At 45.6% G+C, this 20,143-nt stretch overlaps 1 protein-coding gene across 10 annotated transcripts in view; it reads right to left on the minus strand.

Annotated features, from left to right (window-relative positions):
* SNAP47 (synaptosome associated protein 47) overlaps positions 1-20,143 on the minus strand; it is a 102,954-nt gene that overhangs the window by 69,720 nt on the left and 13,091 nt on the right. For 7 of the 10 annotated variants that reach the window (XR_014021021.1, XM_081285731.1, XM_081285736.1 and 4 more), the window contains one exon: positions 15,982-16,520. Coding sequence is in view for 9 of the 10 variants with exons in the window: in XM_081285731.1 (XP_081141857.1) it covers positions 15,982-16,520 (539 nt within the window). In the remaining variant the exon portion in view is untranslated. Of the gene's footprint in view, positions 1-15,981; positions 16,526-20,143 lie in introns of all 10 variants that reach the window. The other 3 variants (XM_081285734.1, XM_081285735.1, XM_081285737.1) reach the window with 2 other exon arrangements.

Genomic DNA, 20,143 nt, shown 5'->3' on the forward strand with positions numbered 1-20,143 from the left:
TGTACAAGTCCATGCCAGTGCATCTCCCTTGTTTTACAAGGGTATGGGCCAGTGCATGTCCCTTGATGTTTCCCACTGTGCTTTCTGTGTCTCAATGGCTCATGGGCGTTTCCTTCAAGACTCAGTATCTCTCTATACACCCTAAATCCCTGTCTCAGTTTCACTGGTGAATTCTGTCAAACATTAAGAAAGAAATAATACCAATTGTATAAAGAACAGTGTAAGAGTAAGTGCCCTGTCCTTCATTTCATAAGGCCACATAACTCGTGTGCCAAGCCAATAAGGACCTTGCAAGAAGATAACACAGAATGCATAGAGGTTGGAGATCTCCACAGAGGCAGAAGAGACTTCTACTTGGATCTTTCAGGCTCTTGATACATCCTGAAAAGAATTTAAGGAGAAGTCAGATTCTAGCAGAGGAAAAACTTTGTTAAAAAAGTGAAAGGGCTTGAAGATGCACATTTCTAGAGTAGAATTCGAGCCATCTCAAGAGTGAGGGGTGCCTTTTTTTAGAGGAACATTTGTGAGAAGGAGGCCTTTCTACCTACCTTTTATTTCTTCTCCATTTTACCTCATCACCAATAGGTCTTATAAATACAGAAGCAAAATTCCTTATGAAAATATCAGCAACTCACATCTGACAATGTTAGGGGAGAAACAGATGAGGATAGTAGGAACTCGAGGCTGAGAATGATTCTATAATTGGGCTCACTATGCTGACCCCTACATGCTTTCTTTGCCTGCAACCCTGCCTGGCCTAAGTGGACAGGATATGTCATGTTCCTCAGCAAACTGGGGCAGGGGCAAAGGTCAGGCAGTCAGTGAAGATAATGAAGGATGGGGGTCCAGAGAGAAAGGATAATGCTTGGTTATCAAAGAAAGAACAACATGTTGCTAACAGTTAACCTTCACACCTCTGCTCTCAGTCCCCTATACAGAGAAGAAAGAGAAGACAATCATTAAAAAGCAGAGTCTATAAGAAAGCAAGTTGCACCCCCACCCCAGGGGATTCCAGCTCTGCAGCCCCACTTCCCTTCAGAGGAGTCTGTCTATATCACTTTCTTATATAAAACTCGCTCTCTACGCTTGCCTCCTTGTCTCTCCAGGGTGTGATCTTCAACACCGGGGAGCAAGAACATCTGCAGTGAACTGTATCAATGAAATAGAGGGTATAATAAAACTTAAGAACGCGGTATTCATCTCAGGAAGATGATGTTGGAAACTAATCTATGTAATTCATCTTACCAGTAGAGAAACAGGATAACTCTATGATCACCATAACAGATGGAAAAAGAAACCTCAAGAAATTCATCACTCAACCATGTTAAAACTTCCAGAAAGTTAGAAAGAAAAGGAAACTATTCAGTTGGATCAAATATAACTAACAACATGCCTGATCAGATATAACTAACAACATGCCTGTTAACAAAGGATCAGAAACAGTAAAAACCGGGCAGATTTCTAAACGTATCCAAGCTTTGAAAGCATTCCCCAAGTGTGATATAGTGAAATATATTTGGTCTTCCTCCCCTAATCAGACATCCAGATCCTAAGGTCCTTGAAATCTCTGAAGTGATATGTCTTGCCCGCTGCTGAGCCCGCTGCTGACTGGCAGCCCAGGCAGCTTCAGGATGGGACTGGTCCCTGAAAGACCAAGGCAGGGTCAACCTCCAGGGAAGAGAGAGGGGCTGCGGGCTAAGTGGATCACCAGTGGCCAGTGATTTAATCTGTCACGCCCATGGAAAGAAACCTCCATAAACCCCCAAAAGCACAGGGTTCTGAGAGCCTGGTGGCTGGACCTGTGGAGGTTCCTGGAGTGTGCAGGTGAGATGGGGCAAAGGCCAAGTAGCTAATTGTCAAAGAAAAGGAAATGAGTAGACAGCACTCCCCATCACCTGGCTGCTAACAACCTCTGGGGGAGGGGTAGGAATCACAAGCAATCACCCCCTAAAGGGCTCTCTTCCTGCCCTTCTGGTCATTTTTGGTCACAAAGGCAAGGTGGGTGAAGAAGACACGAGAAGAAATGAAACCTGAAATATATAAAAGGTGCAAAACACTCCCACTCTCTTGGGCATCAGTTCTGGACCCCCTCCTTTCTGGAGGAGTCTCTCTCTCTCTCCCCCTCTCCCTCTCTCGCTCTCGCTCTCTCCCTCCCTCCCCTCTTTCTGTTTTATTTCTTAAATAAAATTTACTTTCCGCTCTTGCCTCGGCTTTCCTCCGGGGGTTTATTCAATACCGGGGGAACAAGGACCCAGTCCTGAATTTCAAGACGGGTTTCAGAGGGCATGAAGCCTCTTCTCCTACCTCACTGATGCGTCTCTTCATCTGCATCCTTTGTAATATCCTATGATAAACCAGTAACTATAAGGAAGTATTTCCCTCTGCTTTGTGAACCACTTGAGCAAATTAATCCAATCCAGGGAGGGTTGCAGGAATCCCGGTTTATAGCCAGTTGGTGAAAGCACAGTTAGGAGAGCATGGCTGGCATCTGAGGTAGGGGCTACCTTGGGGACTGAGCTCTCAATCTGTGGGATCAACCTCCAGACAGACTCAGAACTGAATTGAGTTAGAATACACTTAGCTGGTGTTCACTAAAGAACTCCCTGCTTGCTGGGTGGGGGCAGGGAGGGAGGGGACAGGCCACACATCTGGTTTCAGAAGCAGTCTATATTGTAAGAGTATAAGAGAAACTGAGTCTGTTTTTCTCCCCTTCAGGTATTTGATTTCACAGATAAAGACTTTAAGGAAGCCATTAGAAATGTCCAAAGAATGAAAGGAAATCATGTTAAAAAAAATTGAAAGTGAGTATGGTAATGATTTGTTTAAAGAAAAACTACCAGGGCTGGGGATGTGGCGCAAGCGGTAGCGCGCTCGCCTGGCATGCGTGCGACCCGGGTTCGATCCTCAGCACCACATACCAACAAAGATGTTGTGTCCGCCGAGAACTAAAAAAAAAAAAAAAAAAAATTAAAAAAAAAATTTTCTCTCTCTCTCTCCTCTCTCACTCTCTCTTAAAAAAAAAAAAAAAAAAAAAAAAGAAAAAGAAAAACTACCAAATTTGTATTAAAAGAACCAAATGGGCCAGATGCAGTAGCACATGCCTGTAATTCCAGCAGCTCAGGAGGTTGAGGCAGGAGGATCACAAGTTCAAAGCCAGCCTCAGCAACTTAGTGATGTCCTAAGCAACCCAGTGAAACCCTGTTTCTAAATAAAATATAAAACAGGCTGGGGATGTAGCTCATTGATAGAGCGCTCCCCCATTCAATTTTTAGAAACACGAACACACACACACACACACACACACACACAACCAAATGGAAATTCTCAAACTAAAATAACAGAAATGAAAACTTCATGAAAGAGACTAAATTTGGTTTTGCAATCACAGACAATCCGAATTTGAAGACAGATATACAGAAATCACACAGCCTGAAGATCAGGAAAAAGGGGAAAAGAATAAAGAAAAGCAAACAGATCCTGGGCACCTGTGGGATCTACTGAGAACATCATCATTCAAGCAATGTTGGTGTGAGAGGAAAGGATAGAAGGTTCAGAGAAATGACTGGCAGGATGAAGTCTTAAAAGTACCTCCATTTCATGAGAAACACTGCCCATATATCTAAGACTCCAAGCCAACCTCCAGCCACATGGAAACAGAGATGTACATCTGGCCAAGCAGGGGAGCTGGACAAGCATTCCCCCATGGCAGTCCAGTGGGCCAGTTCCCTCCAGGAGTCACAGGATCAGGAAAGACCTGCTGGAACACTAGTAAGCACAGAGTAAGTACAGAGTCTTGTAATAGAATACCCCAAGTGTCTAGGACAGTGGAAAATCACTGGTTGTATCAAGAACTGAGAGAGTCTAACTGGGCGTGGCCTGTAATCCTGAGGCAGGAGGATCACCAGTTCAAAGCCAGCCTCAGTAATTTAGCAAGACCCTAAGCAACTTAGTGAGACCCTGTCTCTAAATAAAACATAAAAAGGGCTGAAGATGTAGCTCAGTTGGTCAAGTGCCCCTGGGCTTAATCCCTGGTACCAAAATAATAATAATAATAATCATCATCATTAAAAAATAAAAGAACTAGAAAAATCTCCATCTGATTGGGAAAAGACAAAATAGCATATGCCCAAACCCAGATGATATGGATGGTGAAATTACTAGACAAGGGTTTCAAAGCAGCCACCATAAAAATATTACAATGAGCACTTTGGAACACACTCAAAAAGAACAAAAATTCTGAGTCTCAGTCAAGAAAATGCAGCCATAAAAAAGTAATACATGGAAATTTTAGAACTGAGAAATATAATAACTCATATAAATCTGTCTGAATGAGAGAAATCCCAGGCTGAAGAGACAGAGAAAAGAGTCAGTGAAATCAAATATTAAACAATTGATACTACCCCATCTGAATAACAGAGAGCAAATCCTAAAACAAGAAAAAAAAAAAAATCTAGTACAGGCCCATGCCTGTAATTGCAGCTACTCAGGAAGCTGAGGCAAGAGGATTACAAATTACAGGATTACAATCTGGGCAACTTAGCAAGATCCTGTCTCAAAATAAAAAATAAAAAGGGCTGGGGATGTAGCTCAGTGAAAAAGCACTCCTGAGTTCAATCCCCAGTACCCCCCCCCACAAACAAATGAATCAGGAATAAATTTAATTTAATCATGGAGGAGAAAGACTCGTGCACTGAAAACTATAGAACATTGATGAAAGACATCCCATGTTCATGGGGTAGAAGACTTAACTACCATTTGTTAAAATGTGCTCACTTCCCAAAGTATCTACAGATTTGACACAATCCCATCAAAATACCAATGTCTTTTTTAAACAGAGATAAAACACAAAAGACCCAACACAACCTTGAGAAAGAAGAACAAAACCAGAAACATCACACAGCCTCATTTCAAAGTACATTATAATCGAAACAGAATGTTACTGACATAAAAGCAAACATACAGACATATAGAACAGCATGTAGACTCTTCTGCCCTGAGCCCCATTCAAAACTGGTAGTTTCCAAATCACTGGGTAAATGTACAGAGTGTCATGAGGAGGATGTTGCCTCCAAAAACCCTAGACGCCCACCTAGGTGTTGTGCTCTTCCTTGGTTGGAGGAGGGCAAATGCAACAACCTGCCCTTCACCTTAGCAGAGATATCTAAATGCGCCTCACACTGAGGGAGGTGTAGAAGAGCCTCGGTGTCCAGGGCAAGATGGCGAGGGGACCAGCAGGGGACCCAGTCAGACAGACCTTCTGTACTTGTGCTCCTAAGTGGGGGATCCAATATAAAAACCAAAACAAACACAAGGACACAGGGGACACCAGTCAATAATAGTGAGGAGAGCGTGGGCAGGGGAAGAGAGAAGGAAAGGATGAAATTCCAGAGACCATAAAAAGAACAGGCCAAAACTCCCCATGGACTCCTGACTCGGGGCCCTTCTCTTTGGAGAAGTCTGTGTCCCCTGCTTTTGCATCACCCTGCTGCTTGCTTGCTGTGTCCTGCTCTTCAATTCTTTGCTGAACAGAGACAATGAACCCAGCACCTCTGGTATCAATACCGCTGAACCTCTAGAAATGTCAATGAAGTGGAAGTCCTCAAATTTCTGTCAGATTTATTTCCCACCCATTGATACACAAGCATCATATCAAGAAGCCCAGAGTGGCAGCTATGCCTCTCTCACTTGGTCCAAATGCCACGGTGTCACCCACGTGTCAGACCAGCGCAGTGCCTTCTGTCAAGGAACACCACGGTGTCACCCACATGACAGACCAGCGCCCTGCCTTCTGTAAAGGAACACCATGGTGTCACCCACGTGACAGACCGGCGCAGTGCCTTCTGTAAAGGAACACCATGGTGTCACCCACGTGACAGGACCAGCGCAGTGCCTTCTGTGAAGGAACACCATGGTGTCACCCACGTGATAGACCAGCGCAGTGCCTTCTGTAAAGGAACACCATTGTGTCACCCACATGACAGATCAGCGCCCTGCCTTCTGTAAAGGAACACCATGGTGTCACCCACGTGACAGACCGGCGCAGTGCCTTCTGTGAAGGAACACCATGGTGTCACCCACGTGACAGGACCAGCGCAGTGCCTTCTGTGAAGGAACACCATAGTGTCACCCACGTGACAGACCAGCGCAGTGCCTTCTGTGAAGGAACACCATGGTGTCACCCACGTGACAGACCGGTGCTGTGCCTTCTGTGAAGGAAAAGCAGTTGAGATCCCAGTAAGCTGGTGCAGGGCTGGAGAGCTGACAGATCTTTCAGGCAGAACAGAGAAGGTGACCTGCTGGCCTTGTCACCTGAGAGCAAAGTGCTACTGTAGGCTGAATGGACAGCACTTGTCATTTCTTTGTGAGGAGAACATTCAGAATCCTCTAACTATTTTGAATTATATGACACAGTGACACCAGTGTGCTAGAGGCTGGGAACCGGTTCTGTTCTTTGGCGTTGAAGAATAAACACTGAGGAATGCAGAGGCAAGCACAGAGAACAAGTTTTATTTAAGTAAGGGACAGAAAAAAAGGAAAGGGATAGAGGAAGACTTCTCCAAAGAGAAGGGACCCAGAGCTAGGTGGCCGTGGGAGCGGGTGCAACTTGCTTTCTTGGAGACCCCAGAACCCCCACCCCTCTTTCATTATTGTCTTCTCTCTTCCCCATTTGCCCAACTAGGAGCGGGAGCTAGGAGGCTGACGGCTGGTGACCCAGAGTTGGAGGAGCACCATCAGGAAGTTAGCCACTAGCAACCCATCGTTCCTTCTTTGATAACCAGGTGTCCCCCTGGATCACCATCCTTCATTACCTACACTGACTGCCTGGCCTTTGCCTCTGCCTCAGTTTGCTGAGGAATGTGACATATCCTGTCCACTAAGGTCAGGCAGGGCTACAGGCAAATTGATTTGTTTTTAGCAGTCCTCATCTGTCTGTCCCTAACGATAGCATCATTGACTCTAGTCACCCTTCTGTGAATCAGAAAAGCGGAACACATTCCTCCTGCTGGGTATGACTCTGTACCTGTTAGACAACGTCTTCCCACCTTCCTGCCCCTATCCTCCTCATCCTCTGGAGACCACTTTTCTCCGCTTCTATGAGTTCAGCTTTTTAGTTTCCATGCATGTGTGAAATCAGGTGATCCCATGTGGTACTTGTCTTTCTGTGCCTGGCTTACTTTATTTAACATAATGCCTTCCATCCAGGTCCATCAGTATTGTAGTAAACAGCAGGATTTCATCATTTTTATGACTTTATTGTATTAAACTGGTAAGTACATTACATTTTCTTTGCCCTTTCATGTACTGGTGAACACAGACTATTCTGATCACTTCTGTGCTTCTGTTGCTCATTATGGTATGAGAAATGGAAAGTCTGAAAGTCTAGTGGTTCATTTTCAGAATACAGTATTTATCCTTAAATGTAAAATTACTGGGTATATAAGACAAATAGCCAGAGGGAAAATACAGAGTGGTTACCAGCAGTTAACTCATATAATAGCACAATAGTCTGCGGAGGTGGCAGATTCAAAGTTCACACACCTGAACAGCCCCTTGATAAACAGGGTCAGCCTGATCAACAGATAGAAATACCTCTGTTAAGAAATAATAATGTAAGCCAGGTGTAGTGGTGCATATCTGTAATCCCAGCAGCTCAGGAGGACAAGGCAGGAGGATTGCAAGTTCAAAGTCAGTCTCAGCAACTTAGCAAAGCCCTAAGCAACTCAGCAAGACCTTCTCACTAAATAAAATACAAAAAGGGCTGAGGATGTGGCTCAGTGGTTAACTGTCCCTGGGTTCAGTCTCTGGTACAAAAAGAAAGAAAGAAACAGTAACTTAAATGAAGAAATAAGAACTATATATGTGCCAAAACGCACTCACCTCAGGAAGGCTTTTCCTCCACAAGAGAACAAAAGGAGGAGACAACTTTACTGTCTTCAGTAGGAGACAGTAAAGCCTGGGTGACACCTTGGAAGACTGTGCACCCCACAAGTCTCAGGCAATAAGGAACGGGGGAGAGACCCTGAATACTAGGTGGTAGAATGTGGATTACAACCATGCTGGTGTGCCTGGCCACCAACACTCAGCCTTGCAAGACCATCACTGAAGCCTCACTTCTGCTACACCTCGTGTCTCTGAGTCCGTTCTCAGGTTTGGCAGAGGACATGTTTCTCACACGGCAACCATCCCCACCCTGTCTTTGGTGACTAAGTGCCACCACTTGACCTGATGGCCTGGATCCACCTGTTCCCACTGCACTGAAGGACCCCAGTCAGAGGCAGCAGTCTCACTGAGACCTCTGAGCCAGAGCTCTCGGGGGCTGTGGGGCTCTCTTAAAGTCTATTTCCCACAGCTATGGTGCAGGTGTGTCCTGTAGTTCTCCTAGGGTGATGAGCAGCTCTTGTGTGATACACAAATTCCGTCATTCCCATCTCCCTATTTCTTTGGATACCTTCCTCCAAGGAAAACCTGACACTTCAAATCTGTCTTGCATGGGCCACCTTTTGATCCACGTTTCAGCCAGCCAGGCAACCAAGCTATCAGGACCTTTGCTAACCCTCAAGCACTGACACTGAACCCAGAACTCTGCTCAGTGGGCCATTGCACTACCCTTGGTCTGATTCAGAGTCGCAGCACTCTCATCATGGCCCATTAGCCCTGATGTCCATTCCTGTCCATATTCTCCAAAGTTTTGCCTGTATGAACTGGATAATCACAGGCTTCCTCATGCATCATAACTTGTACTGCATTTTTCGGGATCTGCTGGAGCTGCTTATAGGATGGGACTCTGGATTCAGTTCAGAACTTTTAGCCCTGTGGCTGTGGGAGCCATGGCTTTCCTTTTGAGCAGGCATGGGAACTTCCAGGTCGTGTGTGCAATGACCTGAGCGCACCAATTCTTTCTCCACACAATCTAGTAGAGTCAGGAGCAACCAGCCAATCTCACTGTGCTCATAAGTTTGACAATCAAATGCATGGTGACCCAGTGCGGTCCTCTGAGTGTCTGACCAGGAGCACTGTGGTGATATCTTGCATGTCTCTATGGCTACTTCCTGCCAGGGATCAGCAGGACCCTCTATACCACTGCAGATAGAGCCCTCAGCAGTTTTAACAACAATGAGGTCAGAGAATCAATTCAGAAAACTCATCCTTCACTCTTGTTATCAAAATTTGTATCAGTCAGGGTTCTCTAGGGAAACAGGACCAGTGGGGTGCATCAGTATATGAGTGTGCAGGCACAGGGACAGAGGGAAGAAGGGATGGGGAGGGACAGAGAGGAGGAAAGAAAGGAGAAGGGGCAAGGGGTAGAAAGAGAGAAGATGGGGAAGAGGGAAGGAGAAAGACACAGGGAGGGAAGGTAAAAGGGAGAGGTGGAGAGGAAGGGAAAGAAAAAGGAAGAGAGAGGGAGGGAGAAAAATAATTTGTTTTAAGGACCTAGCTCACATGATTTCTTGGGGGGCTGGGTGGGTACCAGGAATTGAGCTCAGGGTTATTCAACCACTGATCCATCCCCAGCCCTATTTTGTATTTTATTTAGAGACAGGGTGTCAATGAGTTGCTTAGTGCCTCACTGTTGCGGAGGCTGGCTCTGAACTCACGATCCCCTGCCTCAGCCTCCCGAGCTGCCAGGATTAAAAGTGTACACCACCACACCCGGCTCTCACATGATTTTTAACCACCATGGGCCAACCAGTAACAGAACTATTAACAACATTGGAAAAATCACCTTTTATTTCACTAACTTCTAACTGAAATTTTGCATTTTCTTCAAGTACATCTGTCGACAACCATCAACACAGCAGTCCCTGTGATTGTCACCAATAGAAATCTCAGATACTTCTACATCATACTATAGTCAATACAGACCTCAAAATGTGGTTTATATTCATTGCTACTTTGAAATTACTTTAGCTATTAGACCTGCCATTTGTTTGTAATATCCACATTAATGAGCACATGAATATTTCCTCACGAGAGCGTAATACTGTACACTTTCTTTATTTCAGATAATTTTCCATCAAGATTGCATATAATTACCCAGAATAAGCTGGAGATAGCCAAAAAAAAAAAAAAAAAAAGTTCCTTTTATCAAACCAGCTTTTTTGCCCAGTACTTTGCCACTAAAGGACTTGTGTAGCTTTCCAAAGGAGAAGGCCTCTCATGACAGGCATCTGGTCATCCTGGGCAGCTCTGACTACTCTCCTCTCGCGGCCAACTTCTGGTTTGCTCTTACAGAACACAGTACTCAAATCCCTATTAGTTCTTCATTCTCCAAATGTTACTCTAAGAATGTAGATGTAATACTTTGTTTACCCCAAAGGGAGCAGAATGGGGCCACCAGCATTAATTAAGATCACATAAGGCCATTCTGTCATCCACATAATTCCATTGGTTCATACACAACCAAGTCTCTATAAATCCAGCAACTATGGAAGAGAGTATGGAGGTTGCTCAGAAATTTTAAAATATGATCCAGCAATCCCACAACTGAGAATATATGGAAAGGAAATAAAATTGGGTTCTTCAAAGATGTCTGCAGCCTGGCACGGTGGCACACACCTATAATTCCAGTGGCTTGGAAGGCTGTGGCAGGAGGATCTTGAGTTCAAAACCAGCCTTAGCAACTTAGTGAGGCCCTAAGCAACTCAGCAAGAATTTCTCTCTAAATAAAATACAAAGGGGGCTGGGGATGTGGCTCAGTAGTTAAGTGCCCCTGGGTTCAACTACCATTTAAAAAAAAAAAAACAACGATATCTGCACTACCATGTTCTCTGTAGCACTATTCACAAAGACCAGGACAAAGAAACAACGTTTAAGTGTCCATCAGTGGATGAATCAACCATAAAAAGAAGGGAATACTGTCATATGTGACCTCATGTACAAACATGGGGGACTCTGTGATAAAAGAAATAAGCCAGACACAGTGAGATAAATGTCCATGATATCACTTATATGCAGATTCTGAAAAGGCAGAAGCGGAATCAGGGGCTGAGAGAGAGAAAATGGAGATATGGTTTCAGTTGTAAGGCAAGTAAGAAATCTGCCAGGCAGCAAATCCTATGTGCTCAGTACACACACATTAATTAATTGTGTAAGGGAACACACAGCATTTTTCACAATGTAGCACAACTTCAAATTATATTCCTTTAAATGCATACTTTTTTTGAGGCAGGAGGGGGATCAACCATACCTCGATAAAGCTGAGGAGAAAATCACTACTCTTAAAAAGAAGTCTTTATAGCCAGGCATGGTGATGCATGCTCATAATCCCAGTGACCTGGGAGGCTGAGGCAGGAGGACTGCAAGTTCTAGACCAGACTCAACAATTTAGTGAGGCATTGTCTCAAAATAAAAATAAAATTAAAAAGGACTTGGGTATGTACCTTAGTGGTAAAGTGCCCCTCAGTTCAATCCCTAGTACCAAAAAATAAAAATAAAAATAAAAAAGCCTTTATATCAGCAGTTTATTTCCTTAGCCATTTTAGATTTTCTGACCCACTCTTTGAAATCCTGAACCAGGTCAAATCTCTTTCTTACATGTCCTGTCTCTGCACATTCTGAGCTTAGAGGACATGCTCTGTGAGGAGTCCTGCAGTGGTGTGTCTGCTCACATTGACAGGCTATGGTAGAAAGAGGAACCAGGGCTGGGGATGTGGCTCACGCGGTAGCGCGCTCGCCTGACATGCATGCGGCCCGGGTTCGATCCTCAGCACCACATACAAACGAAAGAGGAACCAGATGTCCTCAGACACTGAGGGCACCATATGTCCAGTCTGCCAGTGAGAACTGTTCATGAGAGAATATAACAAAATGAGAGGCAGGAACTGGGGCCTCACTGGAACCAGCACCCTTATGGTTCCAGTGAGATGCAACCAGAGCTGAGCAAGTGGCTGCTGGGAGGACCAAAGCCTGTAATTCACAGTTCCTTTTTTTTAAGGAGCGGGGGTACTGGGGATTAAACTCAGGGGCACTGGACCACTAAGCCACATCCCCAGCCCTACTTGTATTTTATTTTAGTGACAGGGTCTCACTGAGTTGCTTAGGGCCTTGCTACATTGCTGAGTCTGGCCTTGAATTCACAATCCTCCCATCTCAGCCTCTGGAGCTGCTAGGGTTACGGGTGTGCACCACCACACCCGGCATTCACTGTTCTTGAGCGACATTGATGATATGGCCAACCTGAAGAGAAGTGAATGCCAGCGGGCACAGTGGCCCACGCCTGTCATCCCAGCAGCTGGGAGGCAGATGCAGGAAGATCACGAGTTCAAAGCCAGCCTCAACAAAAGAAAGGTGCTAAGCAACTCAGTGAGATCCTGTCACTAAATAAAATACAAAATAGGGCTGGAATGTAGCTCAGTGGGCAAGTGCCCCTGAGGTCAATCCCTGGTACCCACATCACCCCCCCCAAAAAAAGAGAAGTGAAGGCCACATGTGCAAGACAGCTGAAGATGTCAAGAACAGATGAAGATGGCCACTCTCAAACATCTATTTCATTTGAAGTTGTTTCATTTAGGAAACTGAAATATGGTGATGTCCCAAAGATAATAAGAATCTTCTCTGTGCACACGTCTCTGGCTTGTGATGATGAGGGGCTCTGAGGAGAGACATGAGCGACGCTCACCAGCCAGAGCCAATATCCTCAGGCACCACTCCTCCCCACCTTCCTCAGGGAAGCCTCTGGCATGCCCACAGTGAGCTGGGGCCAACAGGAGCTCCACGACTAGGGGACTCTGGGCTCCTTGGGCTGGGGGACAGAGAGCTGACCCATGGTCACAGGCCTATTTGCCGGCCTGAGGTGGATGTCATGCCTGAGCCATGTGAACACCCATCTGGCTGGGCCACAATACCCAGGCATTTGGTCAAGTGCAACTCTGGAGGTTCCCGAGACAGGATTCTGGAGGTCTGGATGAGACTGACACTTAAACTCGTAGACTCTGAGGAAAGCACATGATGCCCCACAGTGTGGGGTGGGCCTCCTCCAGTCACTGGAGGACAGGAACAGGGCAGAGCCCAGCCTTCTTTGGGAAAGAAGAGACCAGCAAAGGCCCTAGGATTCAAGTGAGACTCTCCCTGGGCCTCCAGAAGACTTTGTATCTGTTGTTTTCTGGAGAGCCCCAAATAAGAAAATGGGGAAAAACTAAGAAAATATTTGCTCTATGCACTTTGCTGTCTTCCTGTTTTGGGGGTGAGCATGGCACGTGCCCATCCTCCACAGCACTGTCTTATTAAAGGAATCTCTCTGGCTTGGTGAGTGGGGATGACATGATTGCAGTCCAACCACCCATGATGGGCACAGACTTATGCCCAAACCCTCTCCAGGTATGAATCTGTATGGCAAAGGCTGCCACATCCAAGAGTGGGATGAGGGAAACTGAGCACTCTGCAGTCCCTTCATCTGCAGGGGACACATCCTCAGACCCCCAGGGTACTCCTAAAGCTGTGGGTAGTACCAAACGGTAGAGAGAGGATTGTGGGCCACTGTGCCTGAATGAAAAAGCACTTCACGGCTTCTCTTTGGCATACCTGAACTGCCAGCATCACTACCCCTGCACTTTGGGACCTTCATTAAGTAAAACAAACATTACTCAAACACAAGCAGGTCTGATAACCAAGACTGCTACTAGGAACTAAGAGTAGGATAGTGCGAATATGCTGAATGGGTGATTCACACTCTGGGTGGGACAGGGCAGAAAGGTGTGAGATTTCATCATGCTACTCAGCAGAGTGCACAAGTTACAATTTATGAACTATTTTGAGAATTTTCCATTCAAAATCTTTGGACTATATTTGACAGTGGGTAACAAACTGAGGACATAAAACCATAGATAAGGAGCAATTTTGTTGTTACAAAAATCAGATTTCAAAACTAATTTTTGAAAAATACACAGAAATTTTTAAAAAGTCTGAACTGATATGATTAAAAAAAGAATATTTTCAAGGACTCACCTTTAGGGAGAATACCTGGGGAACTGGTAAAAGATGGCAAACTGAAAACACAAAACATCCAAAAGGATGAAGGAAAGAGAAAACAGCACAAGAATAAGGAAATGGGGGACAGGCTGGCTAGACAGATCAGGGAGGTGAACTGCAAGCCATTCACAGGGTTAGGCTGAAAAAACAACCTCGCTGCTGAAAAGGAAGTGGGGCCTGGAAAGCAGGAGTAGAATGGGGCCAGTGACAGCCCAGGTGGTGGGAGGCAGAACTGGGGAAGCACAATGACACTGGGCCCCACCTGGGCACCCACCGTGAGACACTCTGTTTGGGACGATAAGAGAACTGGGTCCACCATTCCCAGACACAGCCACCTGGGTGGACTCTGCTAGGGAGAAGAAAGCAATATAATCCACACTGGGCAGGACCCAAGAGGGCTCAGATGTTAGGTCCCAGGTGCAGCCAAGCCCTGGTAGCCCATCCACACAGGGATCATGGGACAGGGATGCTTCTGAGGAACACATAGAGAAAAAAAGAACTCAGAGAAAGAACAAATAGGAGAAATCAGACATTTAAAAAAAAAAAAGCAAAAAAGACAACTGAAACTGCTAAGATAGGATCTGGGATATAATAGGTAGGAACAATTTGCAAAACAAAAATTCCTAGAAATTAAAATACAGAGCTAGGTGTAGTGGCGCATACTTATAATCCCCCAGAGACTCATAAGGCTAAGGCATGAGGATTGCAATTCGAGGCGAGCCCAGTATTTCAGTCAGTTTTTTTTTTTTTTTTTTTTTGCTGCTGTGACTAAAGGATCCAACCAGAACAATTGTTAAAGGGGAAAAGTTTATTTTAAAGTGTCTTACAGTTTCAGAGGTCTCAGTCCACAGAAGACCAGCTCCATTCCTTGGGGATCAAGGTGAAGCTGACCATCATGGCCAAAGAATGTGGCAGAAAGAAGCAGCTCCCATGGTGATCACAAAGCAGAGAGAAAGAATCCACTCTCCAGATACAAAATATATACCCAAAATCACGTGCCCAGTGCCCCACCTCCTTTAGCCACTCCCACCACCTCAGTTACCACACAGCTAATCCCCACTGGGGGTTAACTCACTGATTGGGTTAAGACCTCACAACCCAGTCATTTCTCCTCTGAACCTTCTTGCATTGTCTCATGTGAGCTTCTGGGGGACATCTCACATCCAAATCATGACCTCAGTGACTTAGCCAGGCCTAAGCAACTTAGTGAGGCCCTATATTAAAATAGAAAATAGAAAGGGCTGAAAATATGGCTCAGTGGTAAAGTGTCTCTGAATTCAATCCCTAGTACCAAAAAGAAAGAAAAACAAAAAGAAAAGAAATTAAAATACAAAACTAGAAGAGGAAGAGGGAAAAAAGAAATATAAAGTAGAATGAAAACAAAAGCACAAAGCAGAATAAAGAGGAAACATATAGGAACTAGTAAGAGGGGACAAACACCCACAGAGCGGGAGTGACACGGGCACCTGTGTTTAAAAACAGGGTGAGAAATTACCAGAGACAATAGAAAAATGCCACACCCTGGGGATGAACTGTAAGCTCAATGAGAGACTAGGTAAAACACATTTTAAAAAAGAGACCACGACATATCACAACACAGATCACAGCAGGAAAAGACACAGACCTCCCTGCGCCTCAGTGACCTGAGGTCGGAAGAGCAACACACCTGTGTGCAGTCGTAGAGGATGCCGGCCTCACTGCACCTGTGACCCAAGACACCAGGACATGCATGGTCTCCACACAGGAGCCAGCTTGCACTGTAGGGACAGGAGTCACTCACACAGTCATCAGAGGACATTCTCCTCACTGTACCTCTTCGAACTGCTAGGGCCCCGAGGTGACCCAAGGAAACCTTATTCAGAGCACAGCCTCTCAACACGTGCAGCTCTCTGGGATGTGCCCTGTACCAGGTACACAGCCCCACCTCCAGATGCTGGGTGTATCACATAACTGGACTGCAGTAGGGATGTGCCCTCCTCACGGGGGAGGCAGAGCAGTCTCAGGTTCACCTACCTATCGGCCACATCCAGGTCTGAGTCCATCTTCTCCAGGTCCTTCATGACACTATCCAGTTGCTCACCCTGGTGGTGAAGGACCTTTGCTGTATCTTCCAGGCGCCTCTGGGAACTTGCCATCAGTCCTGTCAACTCCTGCCCCCTGGTTGTGGGGGAAGGCGTCACCTCAGCAGCAGCACCTGGCGGGGACAAAAGCAGTTCCCTCCAGAAGTGCTCGATGATGTTGAAGACAGCATTGCGGCTGGGACGCAAGGAGCCAAACCAGTGCTTGAGGTGGCCCTTCTCCAGGACAGTGATGGCACTGAAGATAAAGTGTGATGCTTCCTTCCTGATCTCAACAATGCTGGAAAGGGGCAAGCCCACGAGAACCTCTCCAGCTCTGTCTGTTGTGAACTTGAGTGAGCAAGGCAGCAAGGACAGTTTCCCAGGGACCCATCGCTTCTCAAGATCCAAGTAGTAGGAGCAGGGCCAGGAGTAGATGCAAACATCACCGCTCATCTGTCCTGGGTCTACTGTGCCACACCAAGGCCACAATGTCTGCTCTGAGGGAGAAGAAACATATTCAGTGGGCAGGTGAGGCTAGGAATGGACGCAACACCCTTAGACTAGGGACCTGAGGAAACAACTGGTAGGAGAAGCCTGAAAGCAGCACCAGGGTAAAGCCAAAGCCTCCCTGTGGCAAGCAAAGGAGGCAAATATGGGGTAGAGAGGGATGAGAGGAGAGCCAGGGCTGCCAGGCCCAGACCTGTATGTATCTCCCCTGTCACCCCAACCTGAGTCCCTCTGCCCCATCCCACCTGGGCAAGCCCTGAGAAGGACGACCACCAGAGGCATGCCCCAGGGCCTGGGCCTCACTCCTTGGGCCAGACAGACATGCCATTATGGCAATGATGTCCTCATCATAGCACACTCAAGTGAGATTCACACAGGGTCCCCTTGAAACCTCCGCACACACATTTATTTATTTTTGGTACTGTAGATGAAATCCAGGGGTGCTCTACTGCTAAGCTACACTCATCCCTTTTTATTTTTAGAGAAGATCTTGTTAAGAGCAAACTTGTAATCCTCCTGCCTCAGCCCCCAAGTAGATGGGATTACAGATGTGTCACATGCCCAGGTTTACATGTATTTAATCGCAGAGTAAACAATGCTGTAGACAAACATTCCAGTCTTGGACTCTAATTTCACAGTGTTCTGCATAACTATGGAGTCAGGTGCACATGTACATGTTTATGACACACATAACTTTATGAGCCACAAGCAGTGAAGGTGCACCATCTGCGTTTTTATGTTTACATTTACACTTATCAAGGCACTCTGACATGCCATGGACGACAGGTTTGAATCAACCCTCATAAAGCACGTGGTTCAGCTTGCTCATTGCACAGATACAGAATATAAGCGACGAAAGGATGAGGACTTGTACAAGGTTCGACCGTGAGTTTAGAGCCCTGGCCTGGCAGGAGCCAGGCCCAGTAATGTAAGTAAAAGTCCTCTTCCAAGTAGATAGTGGTCAACATCAATGTGGTATCTTTTCTCCCTCTCCCTCCCGCTCTCCCTGTCTCACTCTCTCACTCTCCCCACCACCCTGTCTCTCACTGTCTTTCTTACTCTGTCTCTCCCTCCATCTCTGGATGTATCTTTGCCTGTTTTACTTTTTCTCGGCACCTCACTGTCCCCCTGTGTCTGCCTGCCTGCCTGGTCATGACACTGCTCCTCCCACATGTGTCTGCACACACCGCCAGGCCAGGAAGAACCAAGACAACAGCTCACTGGTTGTGGCTGGACATTCAGGTCGCGGAGCAGAAGGAGACACACCATGGCTGAGTGCAGGTGCCCTGAACTCACCTCTGCCACAGAAGAGAATCAAGGCAGCAAAGCCAAGACTGTATCTGAGGAGTGTGACTAAGGGAGAACTCTGGAAATCAGCAAGGGAGAGTCAGAGACAGCACAGGGACAGGAACAACGCATAGAGCAGCATCAACTCCAGCTCCCTGGAAAAGGTAGGTGGAAAAAGAACAGCAGCAGCAGCAGCTCTACAGTGCTAACTGCAGAGTTCCACAGACCTCATAGGCTTTCCTCCAGCTGGGGGGCCTGGCTGAGGTCCAAGCAACTGCTTTACTCCAAAGAAGGAACTCACATCGGCCCTCTCCGAGCCCAGGACCCAGGCTGCTACAACAGCCACTGCAAGGCGCCATTTGCTTGAAGGTCTGACCACCAGTCTGATGCCACTAAAAGCCTTAAGCCTATGAGTGTCAAGAGGTAAAAGACAGACCCACAGCGTCCTGCAGTCCCAGGAGAGAGGCTATAAGTACCATATCTCCCTGCCTTGCCTAGCCTCTCCCAGTGGGAACCGGGAAGATCTCCCTCACAGCTGGATGTGATGGCACACACCTGTAATCCCAGTGACTCAGGAGGTGAGGCAGTAAGACTGCAGTTCGAAGTCAGTCTCAGCAACTTCGCAAGGTCCTTAATTATTCAGTGAGACCCTGTCTCAAAATGAAAAATAAAAAGGGCTGGGGATGCAGCTCAGTGGCAGTGCATCTCTGGGTTCAAATCCCTAATACCAAACAAAAATAAAACTCAAGGGGCTGGGGATATAGCTCAGTTGGTACAGTACTTGCCTCACATGCGTAAGGCCGGTTCAATCCCTAACATAATAAAAACAACAATAACAAAAACCCGAAGAAAACAAAACCCAACTATATAAAAAACTCACTTCATTGGTAAAGATATAGACTGAAAGTGAAATACTGTAAAAACATAAAGCTTGCAAATGGAAAGTAAAATAAGCAAGAATAGCTACAGTAGTGTCAGATAAAGCAGATCTAAAATAAACAACTATAAAAAGAGACAAGACGGGTACAGTGGCACACATCTGTAATCCCAAGAACTTGGGAGGCTGAGGCAGAAGGATCCTGAGTCCAAAGCAGCCTCAGCAACTTAGCAAGGCCCTAAGCAATTTAGCAAGACCTTGTCTCAAAATAAAATATTAAAAAAGTGCTAGGGATGTGGCTCACTGGTTGAGTGCCCCTGGATTCAATCCCTGGTACCAAAAAAAAAAAAAAAAAAAAAAAAAAAGGGAAAATCTACAGATACATGGAAAATGAATATGCTCCCAAATGAACAGTAGGTAACTGAAGAAATTAAAAGGTAGAATTTTAAATATTTTTCTTTTTCTTGCTTGTGTGTGTGTGTGTGTGTGTGTGTGTGTGTGTGTGTGTCTGTCTGTCTGTCTGTCTATCTGAGATTTAATCCAGAAGTACTGGACCACTGAGCCATATTCTCATCCCTTTTTATTTTATTTATTTATTTTTATTTTGAGACAGGGTCTTGTTAAGTTGCTTAGGGCCTCACTAAGTTGTTGGCCTTGAATTTGTGAGCCTCCTGCCTCATCCTCCCAAGTCACTGGGATTATAGGTGTGTGCTACCACACCTGGCTCCAATTTTTCTTAAACTATTCCAAAAGTTGAAAAAGAGGAAACTCTGCTAATTTTTTTTTCTTTTATGAAACCAGCATTACCCTGTTACCAAAACCAGACAAAAATACAATTAAAAAAGAAAAATATAGACTAATGTCCTGGATGAATATGAATACAAAAATTCTCAATAAATCACTAGAAACCCAACAGCACATGAAAAAAGATCATACACCATGATGGAGGAGGACTCATCCCTGAGGTACAAAGATGGTCTGACACTTATAAATCAATAAGCATTACCCAGCACACCAACAATAAAGTACAGAAACCATACGACAATTAAAAATACAGAAAAGGCACTCAAAAAGATCCAACTCCCCTCCTGATAAAGACTCAACAAAGTAGGTACAGAAGGAACACATCTCAGACTACTAAGGTCATATATAAAAATCCACAGCCAATATTATACTGACTAGGAAAAAACTGAAAGCGTTTCTTCTAAGATCTGGAATAAGACAAGGATGTCCACCATCACTACTCTTACTCAATACAGTACTAGAGGGTCAGCAAAAGCAATTATGGAAGAGAAAAAAGGCATTCAAATTGGAAGGAAGGAAGTCCAGTTATGTTCGCAGATGATATGAATTAGTGTAGAACCCCAGGTCTGCCAAGTACAGTGGTACACACCTGTAATCCCAGTGACTTAGGAGACTGAGGCAGGAGGATCACAAGTTTGAC

The sequence above is a fragment of the Spermophilus citellus genome (genome assembly GCF_964194105.1).
Source record: "Spermophilus citellus genome assembly, chromosome: 1".
NCBI classification, from domain to species: Eukaryota; Metazoa; Chordata; class Mammalia; order Rodentia; family Sciuridae; genus Spermophilus; species Spermophilus citellus.